The sequence below is a fragment of the Aythya marila genome, assembly GCF_965140915.1.
Source record: "Aythya marila genome assembly, chromosome: 1".
Lineage (NCBI taxonomy): Eukaryota > Metazoa > Chordata > Aves > Anseriformes > Anatidae > Aythya > Aythya marila.
The window spans coordinates 26,613,348-26,629,245 of record NC_139042.1 but is presented as its reverse complement, the minus strand read 5'-3'; the positions used below and the strand labels follow the sequence as shown (position 1 = coordinate 26,629,245).

General features: G+C 36.4%; 1 protein-coding gene across 1 annotated transcript in view; it reads right to left on the bottom strand.

Moving 5' to 3' along the window:
* The window catches only part of FREM2 (FRAS1 related extracellular matrix 2), a 126,252-nt gene that overhangs the window by 31,675 nt on the left and 78,679 nt on the right, over positions 1-15,898 (bottom strand). Inside the window, exons 7-11 of the mRNA XM_082768624.1 lie at positions 5,591-5,740; positions 3,286-3,495; positions 2,835-3,032; positions 559-723; positions 300-482 (exon numbers count right to left, since the gene is read on the bottom strand). Of these exons, the coding sequence (XP_082624750.1) occupies positions 300-482; positions 559-723; positions 2,835-3,032; positions 3,286-3,495; positions 5,591-5,740 (906 nt within the window). The remainder of the gene's footprint in view (positions 1-299; positions 483-558; positions 724-2,834; positions 3,033-3,285; positions 3,496-5,590; positions 5,741-15,898) is intronic.

Sequence of the window (15,898 nt, the reverse complement as noted above, 5' to 3'; positions counted from 1 at the left end):
TTGCAAATATTCCTAAAATGGCTCTCACTCTTCTCCCACATTTACTCAGCTACAGATGTTTTCAAAGGAGTGGCAATTATTTTGTAAATATCTTCATGGATATCTAGCTTCCCAAGAGCAATCTGATACTTGCTTACCACATGGGATCACATCGATATTGAATGATGAATAGTATCCTTTTCATGAAGTTATTTCACCCTTCAAGCATTATACAATAATGTTAATAATAATAACTAATAATCATAGAATCATAGAAATAACAATCCTACAAATAGTAGGATGTATCTGAGTGACCCTACCTTCTGATATAGGGTGATAGTCTTCTCCAGAAGTAGCAGATCCATCCTTTGTATGAACTCTCACAACAGAAACCTTGGAATTATCTCCCAGACGAAGCACTGGGATTTTTACAACTGCTACTTGTCTTGTGTCCTTTGGTTCACTCACACTAAATTTGGTCTCACCAAACTTAATAATAGCTTCTGTAATTAGAGGAAAATATGTTTAGAGCACACTAATGGTCTTCCAAAATGCAACAATAACAAAATAATTTCTTACTGTCTGCATCATCCTGAATCTTTATCAGGGTCTCATTTTGTTCACCAACAGAGGCACCAAAGGAAGAATCACTTCTTGGAGTGCCAAGAACCAGGCGTAGTTCTTCATCTTCTTCATGGTAAGTATCATCCATAAGCACCAGTGTGCAAGGCTTCTCAGTCTCACCTGCAATCATTCTGAAGGTAATATCACGCAGAACTTAGGTGTTCTTTGCTCTGCTACAGCACTTTTCTTCTATTACAGCACGATGTAATGCCTTTGCACGATGGATGCCTTTAAAATGCTGGCAAAGGCATCCACCTCACTATCTTGGCACTATACAAGTTAATGAATGACAACAATAATAGAGAAAGCAGAATGAGTATTCATTACGTGTCTATGGAAGCTTCCTATTTAAATGGAATCCTCTGTTTTGAGATTTCTCTAAGTTTATATTTGGTACATCCACTTCACATGTATTGTTCTTTTTGTTTTATCTTCATACTACTTTTCAGTGACCTCCACACTGTGTGAAATACACAGTTCATATTTCAGAATTAAATACTTGCACAAGGAAACACAGTAATCGAAACTTTCAGTAATAATAATGGTAATTTTGTCCTGGAGTTTTTGAATTTCCAGAATTACTAACATTTCTGAGATAGTCTCCAATCTTGTGCACCTTCACTTTTATTATTCCATTTTAATGTCTTTAAAACTCCCACTGTTCCAAATGACAATGAATATCTCCTTAAAAATTCTCTGGAGTTGTAAAATGCTCAATTTGAGTACTCACAAATCCATGTATCTAACCTTACTAGATGTTCTGAGACTCTGGGAATAAGGCTTTGTTTTAAGCCTTCTACAAGAACACCAAGAGTTGTAACTGGTATGCAGGCTATCTGTCTCCCAGCATCAGACTCAGTGGGTTCATTATGAGGAGAATGATTTCTACATCCCTGGCAAATGGAACAGCACAGGATGTGAGAGAGACGAGGCCAATTTGCAGTAATTTTATAAATTGCATGAAAAAGTTATCAAGGTTCTTCAAGATGAAAGAACAGATTAGGATGCTGACTGCCTTCATTTACTGTGATGCTTTTACCCCTACAGAAAATAAATTATTCATTCAGAGAAAAAAGGAAATACAAAATATTCATCCGGCTCATTGTTTCAAGGCAAGCATGAATAAATACTGTACTGAAACTGATGCATTGTAAACAGGCCTAAGGAGCTTATGGAAACAAGATATGATGTTACCTGACCTCTTTGCTACCTCTCTTAATTGAGAAATACTAGGGTGACACTCAAAAGGTAAAACTCACTTCCTGGGGGGCCTGAATCCATCAATCTTAACAAGTTGGACTCTTTCCTGGTTTCACAGAAGCAATGGCAAAGGCATGGAGTACATGCCAGCACTAACAGCCGAGGTCCGTTCTAAATGAATGACTAAACAACTCACTTTTCTGAAAAGCTAAGATATGTGAAATATGAAGCTTGTCATTCCTGTGATAAGGGCATACAGAGGATTTCATACTGATGACAGAACTTGTTTAGAGCTTGTAAAAAATATGTGTGTGTAGACTTAGAAGACTGGAGGACTAAACTGTCTTCTGCACAAATAGAGGGAATCAGGCAGTATTCTTTCAAGGTAGTAACACCTGATTTATCTGTGTTTCATATCTGATGTGAGACATTAAACATTTGATGCTGACAAACTAGCTTAGGAAAGCTTCTCTGAAAAACAAACAAACAAAAAAAAAACAACCCAACCAACCAAACAATAACAATAACAAAAAACAAACAAACAAACAAAAACACAACAACAACAAAAACACAAAGCAACAAAAAATCTCAAACACAAATTAGAGTTGTATCCCTGTTAAAGGATCTACTACTAATTTCAGTGCAAGTTAAGTGTATTTTCCAGAAATCTGTCTAATAAATGGCAGAACTTTGGAAGTTTCCTGTAGGACAGCAGGTCTGTGCTTTTGTCACTGTGTTACTCTGAACCTGCTTTTGCTACCGTGGATCAAAAAGACCCTCATGCTTGATCTATATATAGATATGTCACTTTGATCCCTATTGATGATCCCTCTAGATCAGAACTGACACAAAAAGAGACTATTAATATCATCTGTATGCACTCTACACACTGTGTATGGAAAGATTTTGGTTTTCCAGAGTAGCCTTTTTGGCATTACTTTATAAGACACTTAAAATTAAATAAAACAAAAGAAAATAAAGTAACACAAAACAGTAGACTAGAGGCTTCTAAAATACGATCAAGAGCTTACCAGGAAGGAAGGTGACGATTGAACTGTCAGTATTAGGACGCTCCTCAAAGTCAATCATTACCTGAGCTGAACCTTGCCTTGTATAGCATCTCACAGTGGATGTGTATCGGATATCCCCACTTCTGTATATCATGGCAGAAATCTGTCCATCATTTTCATTGCCTACATATAAAGATTCTTTAAACTGCATCTTGGGCACTAGGCAGAAAAACATAAAAAGCACAGGTAAATTATAATTGGAGAAGTTAACACATCTTTGCCCCCACTACAAATTTTGTTGTGCTATATTGCACCAGCAGCTATTGCATAAGCAGCTAGCCAGCAAGTGATATAACAAACTCAAAGGTGTAGATTCATTGGCTTTGGTGTGATACAAAAGGACAAGTGTTATTTGTACATTGCAGTCATCCATCTCTTGTAAAAATGTGAAAAGGACAAGAAATCAACTCACAATCAGACACTGAGTCATTAATGAAGATGGTTGCCTTGCTGGGTTCTCCAAGGGCAGCATTCATAGGCATCCTTAACACAAGCTCAAACTTCTCAGTTCCTTCTAACACCGGCTGTCCAAGGTCATCCAGAATTACCACACGAAATGTCTGCATACTGACTCCAGGGGCAAAATCCAAATTACGACTGATGCCTACATAATCTACTCCAGCTACCAGTGGGAAAGGAATTAAAAAATATCAAATACATAAATAGCATTAATAAAATAAAAATATCTAACATATCTAACTTCAGGCAGTTAAATTTAGGTAAATATATTTTTTTATTTAAATGTAATTTTAATATTTGCCAAACATTGACAGTCACATAGAGCAAAAATATCTCTTGACCATCTAAGTTGGACTACACAATTTAATGGGTGGATATTAAGTCACTTTTTGTTTAGTGATACAAGTGTGATACAAGTGTGATACTCCTGATACAATCAGGATTGAATCTATTCTTTTGTAAACTAAAAGTTATTCCAATAAAATCAATCAAGTTTGTTGGAAGTAAGAACTGAAAGTAAGCATAAAGATTTGAGAAAGACTCTGGAGATGAAGCAGCCTTTTGGAAAGAAATTTTGTATATAATGAAGTTGGTAGTTTTGAGACTAACATAAACAAGGAAGGAAAAAGGTCAGTGAGCTAAATGCAAGGAAGAAGTGCTATTCAAAGGAGAATGTGCTGTTCAAAACAAAAATGAATAGAAACCAAAAGAATCAAATTCTGCCCAGCCCGTGTCAGGTGGTGTTTGGTATCTTCTACAGTTAAAGACAGGTTTGGCTTGCTTTTATGTTTTGTTTTGTTTTGTTTTGTTTGCATAGAATCATAGAATCGTTGAGGTTGGAAAAGACCTCCAAGAACACCAACCAACCATTGTTTTGTTCGAAGCAAAGCAAGCCAACCCATAACAAACCAATGAGAAGGAATGGAACAAAACAAGATCCTGACTAAAATATGTCACTGTATATAAAAGCACAGCATTAACGGTGTCTAGGGCTTTAGTAAAAGACTGAGTTTTAACATTCATTTTTAGGGTGACTAAGTGGCAGCAGAGCTGTTGACTCAAAGATTTGAGGGAAACACTTTCATTGACATTAAAAAGGGGTTTGGAATTAGGTGAATTGACAAAATTTGGTGAGATCAAAGGTCGTCATCAGATGGACACTTGCCTAGGGTCCTTGATGCTCTAGCCAGGCCTAAGCCTGTAAGGCAGGATGCCAGGACTGGTCGCTCAGTGCATCAGATCAACTGCTTGACACTGCTGTGCTGTGTCAAGATCAAGGACCCAGTTCATGGCTTAACAGGCTTTCAACTATGTCAGATCTTTTAGGCTGTCACCAACAGACTAAAGAGCCTGAGGGCTGCGACAGCCTCAGTTTTCAGGTTTGTTTACTTGCTGCAGAATCAGGCTAAAATCCTGGCACAATGAATTAAGATTCTTACTATAAGGCAGTATTTCCCCTCCTTCTCCGGAAATAACTTCAATAGTCAGGGTTAAACAAAGACAGAAGATCATATAAAACAAGTTCATAAATGAAATAATCATGTATTCTTAGACTTCATCATTTCCTTTTTTATGAGAAAGCATGCGGAAAGATTTTCTACAGGTGAATGTTTGGGTTTTCCACATTGCTCAAGTAACAGTAAAGTTTATACAACTTTACCTCACTGAAAATTAGTTGAATAGATGAACTCTACTGTCTACTTACACTTGGGATAAGCATATAAGCAAGGTTACTGGTCTTTTTGTGATACCTTTATATGACCGTCTTAGTTTGAAACACTGTGGTTTGTGAAAATACTCTTAACATTTGTATTTGTATGTACTCTAACATCTGATTCTGCAAAGGTTCTGTCAAATCATCATTGAGCCACACAGCTGTAGCAACCCTCTTGCTGTACAGGATACTAGATAATTTCTCACTGTCTACAGTAAGAAGAGCAAAGTCTGTGTGCTGCCAGGGGTTAAAAGTCTGTGCCCAGAGTATGCTGTTGTGGCAACAATCAACTGCCTTTGTGGGACAGTGTTTTATATGAATATTTGAAGATATTTCTGTCAGTGTTGGTCCTCATGGTTCCTCCTGTTTCAGTTTCTTGCAGAGCAAACTCTGTAAGTACCTAATTTGTTCTAAGAAGAAAGATCTAAGAGAAAGACATGTATAAATTTCAGCTTATGTAGCTGAATCTATATCAGGTAAGACCAAATGTACTAGCACTTGTTGTTGAGATATATTATGAAACTAGACCAAAACAATTACTTACCTTCTGCAGTCATTAGTTCAGATTTGCGAGACCTTACTGTAACAGAAGCAGCTTTAGACAGATCGGTTCCAGTCCTCCAGACACGTACCTCAACATAGCCAGCACTCTCATCAACATAGTATTCATCATTTCCAAAGTAGAATGCTGGTTCTGGTGAAAAAAGAATAATATCTATCAGTGTTCCTTTACCTTATCTTGAAGGAAACAACGGAAACATAACATTAGAGATATAACATATCTCTATAACATAACATATAACATAACATAACATAACATAACATAACATAACATAACATAACATAACATAACATAACAGGTATAACATAACATAACATAACATTAGAGAATGGAGAGACTTTCACTCTTTAGTAACTGAAAAAAAAAAAAAGAAGAAAAAGAAAAAAAAACACCTTTGTTTTAAGCTTTAGACTTTTTCTCATGTACTTTTAGCTTAATTTAAAGTATTGCTTTGCCCATTTTAGGGTGGCAATTGTTATATCAGCATTGCGCTCTTTTTCTTGCCTCCTACACTTCCAATTTTGTGTGGCAGAAGGTAGGAATTTGTGTGCAAAAACAAATGCATTATCTCATTAAACTTACTTGATCTGGGTCCTGTGCACAAGCCAGAAAATTCCTTGCATTTTTCACTTTGGTGCAAACAGACAAAGGTGAATATAGATAATGAAAGCTTAACTAGAATGTTCTCACAGATTCCTGTTGTTAAAACCAGACTAAAACATGATATATAACTGGAGCTGCTTTTGGAAATGTTTTCCAGCTAACCAAAGGGGCAATGCTTAATTTTAGTTCCCCCACATCTAACATTTAAAACAAAATCAATCTTATTCCATGTAGACTGGAATGTGAATAGTCTTTTATCTTAATATTTAAGTTCCAGAGTTTATAAAGAAAGAAGAGCAAAAAGCAAAGGAGATTAAGCTTTATCCCACTTAACAGACATATTTTTTTATCTTCATTTTTCCTCCCTTCTTCAACTTTTCCACCCACAGCAATTTTACAAAGTAAACAGGATTGAAAACATAGACCAACTGCATCCTAGATGTAGCTCCCCTTTGCTAGCCTCTCCATTTCTATTTCAAACATATAAAAGTAATGTCACACAGAGCCAGTGCCTCACATTTTCTGTTGCACAGCAGAAATCATACCCACCTTCCCCAGTGGTTGGGATGTGATTTGAAGACCTACACAAATTCTCCTTCTATCTCATCATAATTTTGTTATCCTGCTTAGTGGGAATTCGTTACAAACATGAGGTTACAATACCACAAATAAGCTGGAAAACACCATACAGCACATGGCCAACTAGATTTGAATTGACAGAGATCATAGTGATTTAACCAGTGCTTTGTCAGTGGCACTATGAAATCATCAGGCATAGAAAAACAGGAAAAATTCAAAGGAAATGACAGGAAAAGTTTATGGATCTACAGAGCTATGCTGAGCATACAGAAAAGGTACAGGTTACCCAAAGGTTATACAAAATCTTAATGGTAGGGGAAAATTTGTCCCATCACTTCCTTGACTCAGTCAAATTCCCCTATTATAAGAATGTTGCAAAACCTTCTATTACAGCAGAACAAATACTTTGGAAATGAGGAAGCTGCTTTTGCCTACAACTGAGCTCAATAAAATACATTGTGAATACATTTTGTCATGAAATTTATGGAGAGGCCTATCAGATAATCAGAGAGAAAAAAATACCTATGTTTTCCTGAAGTGCTTGAGGATAATCTGACTGACTACACAGCATATGACAACAATTTCCTCTGTGATAGATTGCTTATTTCTTTTTATCGAAAACTGAACAATGTAGGATGGGATTTTAATTAAAACTAACCAGACATAATATAAAGCAGTTACTAAGTTGTTAATAAGCCAGAGCTTCATCTGAAAAGGCAACAGTTCCTAAGTATTTTGTAATTGCATGCAAGAATTAAATTAGAAGTTTTGAGAAAAATATATTTTTTTCTTCTGATTGCAGGATTTTTCCTGTATTTCATAATCAACAAAATAAATGATTAGAAACAAAGCAAACAAACAAAACCCTTAGTAGTCCACATTAGTGGAAACAAAGGCAGCTGCCTCTCTACTTATCTGGGAAAACTAGAACCATGGGTCGCAAAAAATTGATGGAACTGAATGTATTTACTGAATGATAGTGCAGATTCATGGACTTGCTTGAGCATTATCAAGGTCATCAACCTTTTCAGGATGAAAGACAAACCTGACAAATGTGTAGTTTTGGCAGATGAAAAGGCTTTCATTTCCACTTCAAACTTTTTATTCAGCATGATGTGTATTTAACTGTGTGTGTGTTTGTACGCACAGACACACACACATCCATCTTACATTATTTGCCTATAGAGATTGGGTTGTCAGTGATTGAATTTATATTTGGGACTGTGAAGCTCTCATCTGAAACATTTTGAAGACTCAGGTGAATAGAATACACTCTCTGGATCTTCCTCTGTAACTGTTACTAACTTTGACAAGAGTTCTATTTACAGGGATATTTCAGACATACACTGACTTTATGTAATTCTCAGGATGGAGAGACTCAACCAACCTCTAGACATTTAAAAATACAGAACACCTACTAAGATCAAACAGTTATGAATATGCTAACAGTTAGAAAAGGTACTTAAAATATCATCACATCTGATACATGTCATGTCTTACACAGATATTTTTAAAGATTAGTACACTTGAGTCTAATAATCCTCTTCTTTCTATAATGATGTCCTGGTAGTTCCAGAATTGATCTAGCCTCAGTCCCACCTTATTTTAATCACCTAAGTGAGAGGTACTCACGTTCACAGCCTTCTTGCTCTCAGTTTTCAGGGACAGAGACAGGCAATTCCAGAAGGTTTGCCAGCATAATAAACATGCAGGAGGAGATGTGGAATGGAACACCCACCACAGTGAGTACAACCTGAGATCTAGAAGCATTCCCATCTACTCAGTGATTATTCAGGAAGCCTACATGACCAAACTCAAACCAGATGGAAGATGTAAAAGAAAATGTTTTTGGTTTATTTTAATGTTATCCTAATGATTTATTTACTTATTTATTTTTTACTGCTGCTGAAAAAGAATCCTCGTGCACTGTGTATTCATGTAGTCACAGACAAACATAAAAATGCCTAAATCCTAAATCAGGTAGCCTTGTATTCCAGTCTGTTTTTCACACTTTTTGAGGCATGTATCTTCAATGAAAGACACATTCTGTATGGTTACTCATCCTAGGAAACAAATCCTTACAAATGTTTTGAAAGCTCATTTCCTGTAAGCTGTGTTAGTAGCTCCCCAGGGGAAGTAGCAAAGCCAAGCTACTAACAGGGAAAGCATTGTATTTCTCAGGTCATGGCTGGAAAACACTCTGCTCAATGACTGGGGCTCACTTACAGCAGATCTTTAATCTGGTAATCACTCTGGAGAGAGACCACTGCAAATTTAATGGTTCATCTTTCGGAAATAAGAGGAGTTTTTTAAAGAGTTTTTTTGTTCAGACCACAGATTTCAATAGCATGAAGTTACAATAATCAGAGGAGAAAGGTTAGGAGCTTTAATCCCAGGTTTCTTGCACAAAATGCATGAAATCTTTGTCTTGCCTTTGTATTTATACGGTCAGGAGTGTATATCAACTACAGCACTAGGCAGTAATCAAACAGGAAAACAAACACACTTCTCATGCTGCTAGAAATGGGTCTATCAGAAAACCAATGAGATAGCATGAAAATGTTTATTTCCAAGGGAGCTTTTGTTTTTAAAATGATATCTTTACAAACTACTTTAGATCAACATGGTAGAAGAGTATAGTGTTTGCAAGATATGCAAAGTGCCACAATCTGTTTGGGTTGCCAATGCAAATAATATGGAAGACAGGGTATGTGGAAAACAAACAAACAAACAAACAAACAAACATAGAAAAGGACACTCTTTTGTACTGACACCAGCATAAGCCTCAATACTGAAGTGATTTTCAGTGATCAGTATTTTCAGTGAGAGATACATATATTCCTAGGAGGACAGAAGCAACAGAAAACAAAGCAAAACAAAACAAAACAAAAACCAGGACCTGTGACTCTGCCACATAGATATCAAAGCTAGGAGAAGCAGTTGTTAAAGCTGAACACATGCTTGATCTTTTCTGGTGGTGTTAAATCTTTTCTCTCTAAAAACTTTTTCCTTCTTGGTTTCCATGCCCAGTACAAATACAGCAACGTAAACGTTATGAGTTGCCAGAGCTATTAGAAATCTATAGTGGTAGTCCTGAAGCTGCAAAACAATGCTTTGTAAGCTAACCAGCTTGTTCTGGTGCAGTCTAGACATGCTAGTGAGTTCAAAGGAATGAGCCCTGTTTGCTGACACAGATAATTAGCTTAGACCTAACAACAGACAAACAGGGCCACATTTCCTCTGGACTTGATCTGGTTCAACCCAGATAATCCACATGCTGCTAGACAATGCAAACTTGCATTTCAGTATCACAGTTAGCATTAATTGATGGAGCTGGGGTTAGTCTGTATTTAACACGGGAGACTCCACCCTTCAGAATGTGAAGTAGGTGAGCTGCAGATAGATTAGTTAAGAACAAGAGCTCTATTAACTTACAGAAGAAATGTCCATTTACTGTTTAATAGAAGTAAAGATTAACCTGTGTAGTCTCTCCCATATATTCATGCTAATGGCAGGAAAAGAAAAGCTTAGAAGAACTGTTCATTTTAAATAGTTTATATTATTATATTATGAAAGAGGACTTCAACATCTGAAACTTGGTAGCACCACTCTACAGCTATTTACATATACTTGAAGCTATGCAAGCAACTGAGCTTGCATTTAGCACAATGAATTTAATTTGCCAAGTCATTTATTTTTGTGGAATGCTGTAGAAGCAGGGGTCAAGATTACAGTCAAAGCTCAATTCTAGATCAGGTACCTACTGTGCAAATGCCAATAGCTTTTTATTTGATGTGGTCAAAACAGATTATTTTTCAAACTCAGATGTTGTAATCTTAACAGCTTTCATCCTCTTAGCACTGTTGTCACAACTATTGTAATCAAAAAGTAAACTCACCTCAGAATCAAAATTACCAGTCACAGACAAATTGCCACAAACATTATCTCAAGGAAATAATGTCTGCATTTCCATTTGTTTCTACAGAACATTTCTGCCCAGCACCTTAGAATATTTTTAAAGGATACTGAAAACATTATAATATCTAAAATGAAAAACTTTGAAGAAGGCAAACTTTACCAGATCCAGTCTATTTTCCAAGAAAAACACGTGAAACTTTTTAATCCATAAAGATAAAGGTAATGCCATACATTGACTGTACTGTTTCATTCATGAATTACTCTCATTTTATGCAACTTAATCCAGTAATTCTAGCAAAGTGTGTATCAAATTCAATAGCTGCTATGAAAAACATTATATATGATTAATTTTTAATTAATGTATATGATACTTAATTGTAGCAAACATGAACTTTCTCTTTCTGTACCCAGGTTTCAGTTTTTCTATACACAGTACCATCACAAGACTGCCTTACTGCCTTAGGAGGCGTGGAATCCACATGTAATCCCCCTGCCACATGAATGAGTTAAAAACAAGTGTGAGCACAGGAACATAGCAGAGGAAGTAGACTACAGGTCTAGCTGCAGTACTAAGGGCTGAAGAAAGGTGTCTATAGCAATATGCCATCTCTGGTCACATACTCTTTACTTTTCTTGGCCACATGGGCTGCATGGGCTGCAAGGACATCATTTAGCATACTTTGCAGCCGGAAGAACTGACCTAATTCTGATTTTTCTTGATGTCAAGTTGCAATTGTAATGGTTCTATAACAATTAGATGAGCTAGAGTGTACCTGAATCGGGAACAATAAGTTCATCTGAGACTGTTAAGACATACCACAGCTCAACTCCTTCAACATGTGTACCTTTAACCTGAAGATGAAAATTTCAATAACTATTTAACTGCTTTGTACAATATAGTAATGAACAGTCTCAAGTTGTCTCTCAGCTATAACTGGCATTCCAGGAGAAAGGCTTACTATTGCAAGTGTCCTTCTCTAGGAAGCAATTCATTTACTTTGGTTGGTTTGCTGAGAAACACTTACCTTTCCAAAATACTGAATTCATATGTATGTGAAAAATTTAATAGTAGTAGAAATATTGTTACAATCATTGCATACGTTACCTACCGGCCTTGATATCAGGACTTCGGGGACACACCCAGAAGTGATTGTATTGACTGTGGCCACCGTCTGACTTTGACACACATTTTTTTCTACTGTTAGACCTCCTACAGAGCACAAAACCAATTAAGATTCTTCTACATGTTGTACTTTCAAAAAGAGAGATTATTTTTGTATAAGAGGTCTGGGAAATGGTATCACTAACAAATTCTCAGCAAACTGATGCAACAAAGACAGGAAGATGGGAAGGCTTGGCAGTAGCATTTAAATATGCCACACACAAGGTACCTCACAGGTAGGCCAAGCGAGAAGGAGCTCAGAGTCTGTGATTCTTATGCGAGATAACAAATAAGGACTCCTACAAACACAAATGGAAGGGGAAGCCAAGCAGCATTTTAGAAATCAACTTAGAGAGATACAGTATGTAGCCATTTCTAAATAAGTTTTTCATATTTTCATCGAGTAATTAGTTTACTTCTGGGTCTTGCAGAAAAAAACAAGCTGTAAAAAGGGTTTGAGTGTAACAAGTATATTTACAAAAACAGAGGTGTTACAAGAAGAATGTTTTGAATTTTGTTTTTCAAAGGCACGTTCCCACAACTACACTCATATCAAGAAACATAACCACAAAATTGCAGTAGCTTATTCTATAAATGCTTTCTTTATAATATCTTGTAACATCATCCACTTAAATCATGATCATTATTTTAAAGCTCAAAACCATAGCAATGACAATTGTTTTATCCCTAGCTGAGATTTCCACTGTTTAGCAAGTAGTAATATTCTAGCTTTTGAATGATATACCTACATTTTGTTGCTTAGTAATGAAAGCTGATAAGAGAATGGCAAGGAAACTTTTGCCATTCAATAGCAAAGACAGAATTTCTGGACTTTTAAAAGTAATTGCATGCTGAAAATGGGTGAGGTCCTACACAACGAAAACAATTAACCTTTGCAAAAAATATATAAATATCCTAAATACCAAAATAAAGCCAGATTGTGCATTTTCTGAGACTTTTTTTTTTTTTTTTAACCAAATGAATTACAAACATGAATCTTATTGAAGTAGCAAATGTGCATGGTTTCATTGACGAACAAATGAAGAAGGGAGGTATTATTATTAGGACTACTTTTATTACAAATGGTGAAGAGAAGAGGAATAGCATAACCAAGAAACGTAAAAGACATTGCTTACCAGGTGGCTGTTGTTATTTTTCTGTCATTTCAGGCACAGCTTGTACCACATTTTAAAAAGAAAGTTATAATTCTCTCCATTCTTGGGGATAGTTATTATATTTGTTCTTCTGACTATACATATACACAGGTTTTTCTGGACTGGAGACAGCTTTACCATATTAGAAGATTGTCTAATAAAGACTGTCGCAATTGCACCTTTATCATTCAATCTCAATATTAGCTTGTTTAACTGGCAGAAATAATTATTTCCAGGCTTTTCTGCCTGAATATAATGAAAACACAGCTGGCCCAATGAGGTCTGAGAAGAAAAACGTAACAGAGACCTTCCATGCTCTGTGTATTGGAGCTAACACTAAGGATGGGACTCAGCAGAGAAGATATAACAGAAATTAAAATAAAACAACAGCCAGACTTAACAGACCACAAAAGCAGAGCTGTAATGACAAAAAATGGACCCTGCTGTTAAAAGTTCTTAAATTCTCTCCTTTGGACTTATGACCGTGTATGCATGGGAGAGAGGAGAAAAGAGTGGCCTGATGGACAGTATTCTGAGATAACTTAAGTTATTCCCTTGAGAATTTACACATTCGAAAGGAGAACTGGCTACTGTGTTGCTCAGCGTCCTTTGGGTCTTCAAAGACTGATGAATAAAATGGCAGTCTCAATACAAGGAATGTCAGAGAAAGCAAGATGATCTGAAGAAACCTTAGGAAAACTGAATGCATCAAGATATTCTATACAACTCTATTACTCAAATCTTAAACAACACTAAGCACTTACCAGGACACTAAATTCACTCCTTACAATTGCAAGCAACTAATAAAAAATGCTTAGCTTAGAACGATTTTCTAGGCATTCAATACATTTTCAAACAGTGTATAGTAAATAAAAGATCTGTAATATGAAGACCAAAGCCATAAAAAGAAACATGCTGCATGAAGACAGAAGGACATTTTCAAAGTACTCTTGAGTGAACTGTTATAACACAACAATCCATTAGTCTCCCTGGAAAAATTCAGCATGTGTAAGAACATCAGCTCATTTAACTCATTCTGGATTTAACATAAAGTATAATTTTCTACAGTTCATATAATTTTTAACTTTCTGCTTATTAATTATTTTATGTTCTTTCAGTACAAAACTTAAAAGCAGTCCTCTATTTCAATACTCTCCTAGAAAAAAATACTGTATTTCACATAAAACTGTAGTAATGTAGTTAATCATTAAGAACCTACAGCAGTGAAGGCTTAAATGTATGATTATCTAGCATCTGAGTCCTCTGTCCTAAAGGAGCCATCTGAAATAGATCATAGAATCATATGGGTTGGAAGGGACCTTAAAGATCACCAAATTTCAACCCCCCCCTCTATGGGCAGGGACACCTCCCACCACACCAGGTTGCCCAAAGCCCCATCCAGCCTGGCCTTGAACACCAGCAGGGATGGGGCATCCACAGCTTCTCCGGGAAACCTCTGCCAGTGCCTCAGCATCTTCAGAGTAAAAGCTTTCTTCCCTATATCTAGTACAAATCTACCCTCTTTTAGTTTAAAGTCGTTACTACTTGTCCTATCACTCGACCCCCTGACAAAGAGTCTGTTCCTATCTCTCCTGTAGGCCCCTTTAGGTACTGGAAGGCTGCTATAAGGTCTCCCTGGAGCCTTCTTTTCTCCAGGCTGAACAACCCTAACTCCCTCAGCCTTATTTCGTATAAGAGGTGCTCCATCCCTCTGATCATCTTTGGGGCTGTGACATCTGAAGATATGACAAGGTCACACTTTATCCTCCTTACCTATCAAGGGAACCTAAATCTTAAGGTTAGAATACATACATAGCTGTTAAGCAGATAAGTGAAGATGATATTAATTCAACATCTGTAGTTCATATATGTATAATGCATGACTGTGTGCCTGCATACACACATAGAATAAACCGTCAGCAAGAGATGATGATAGAAAAATATCAATGTGCCTCGTTCCCTCTTTAAAATGTTCTACTCTAAGATATGAAATAAATTTATTTCTATGATAGAGAGCAAACAGAGACTAAAATTTTAAGGCTGTCACTGTAAATTAAACATTTTTTACTCTGTGGAACTGGTAATAATAAAAAACTAGAAGTAGAGAAAAATGGGAGTATAACGTGTCATAAATTGGATGTCTTCCACTCTTCCCCTTGATTAGTTGCCAATTTGGCCATTTTCCATAGATTGAGGAAACAGGAGGGGTCACATAGAGATTTTACCTAATGAGAGGACAAAAGAAATTGAAAGCTGCTCAGAAGTGCCAGAAGCATCAGACCCAGGGCACTGTAAAAATAGAAAAGGAAGTAGTCAAAAATGGCTCTACAGAGCACAAATAATAACTAATTTGTAATTTTAGTCATCTTTGGAAACAGGTGAAGGATACTTGGCCAAATCATGACTCTAGTCCATAAAAGAAGATTAGGCATGCTCTGCCAATAGTGTTTGGATTGTAATTAAATTGGACAAATAGACTGAGAGATATCAGTTGTGAAGATCATCCAGCCACTTGTTCAATTTAAGGTTATGGCATACCTATGGCCAATGAGAAAAAGACACACTTGAATGCTTGCCTTGGGGGCCAGTGGAAGTAAGGAGATTCTAGATAGTCTTGTGAAACAAGGATGTCCCTCTGAAAAAAACATGTTAATAATAGAATATTTAATTATCATCAGTTTGAAATTTGGCTCAGTGCACACACAGAAAAATAGCTTACACTGTTTGCCTACCAGGACACTTAATACAAAACATAGATTTATAATGTAGCATTACACTGCTGACTTTTTGCCTCTTTTTAGGCTCTTGACAGTAAATATCAACGTGACCTTTACTGTCTGGCAAGTTGGACAAGTGCTAGTGGCTATCGATTTC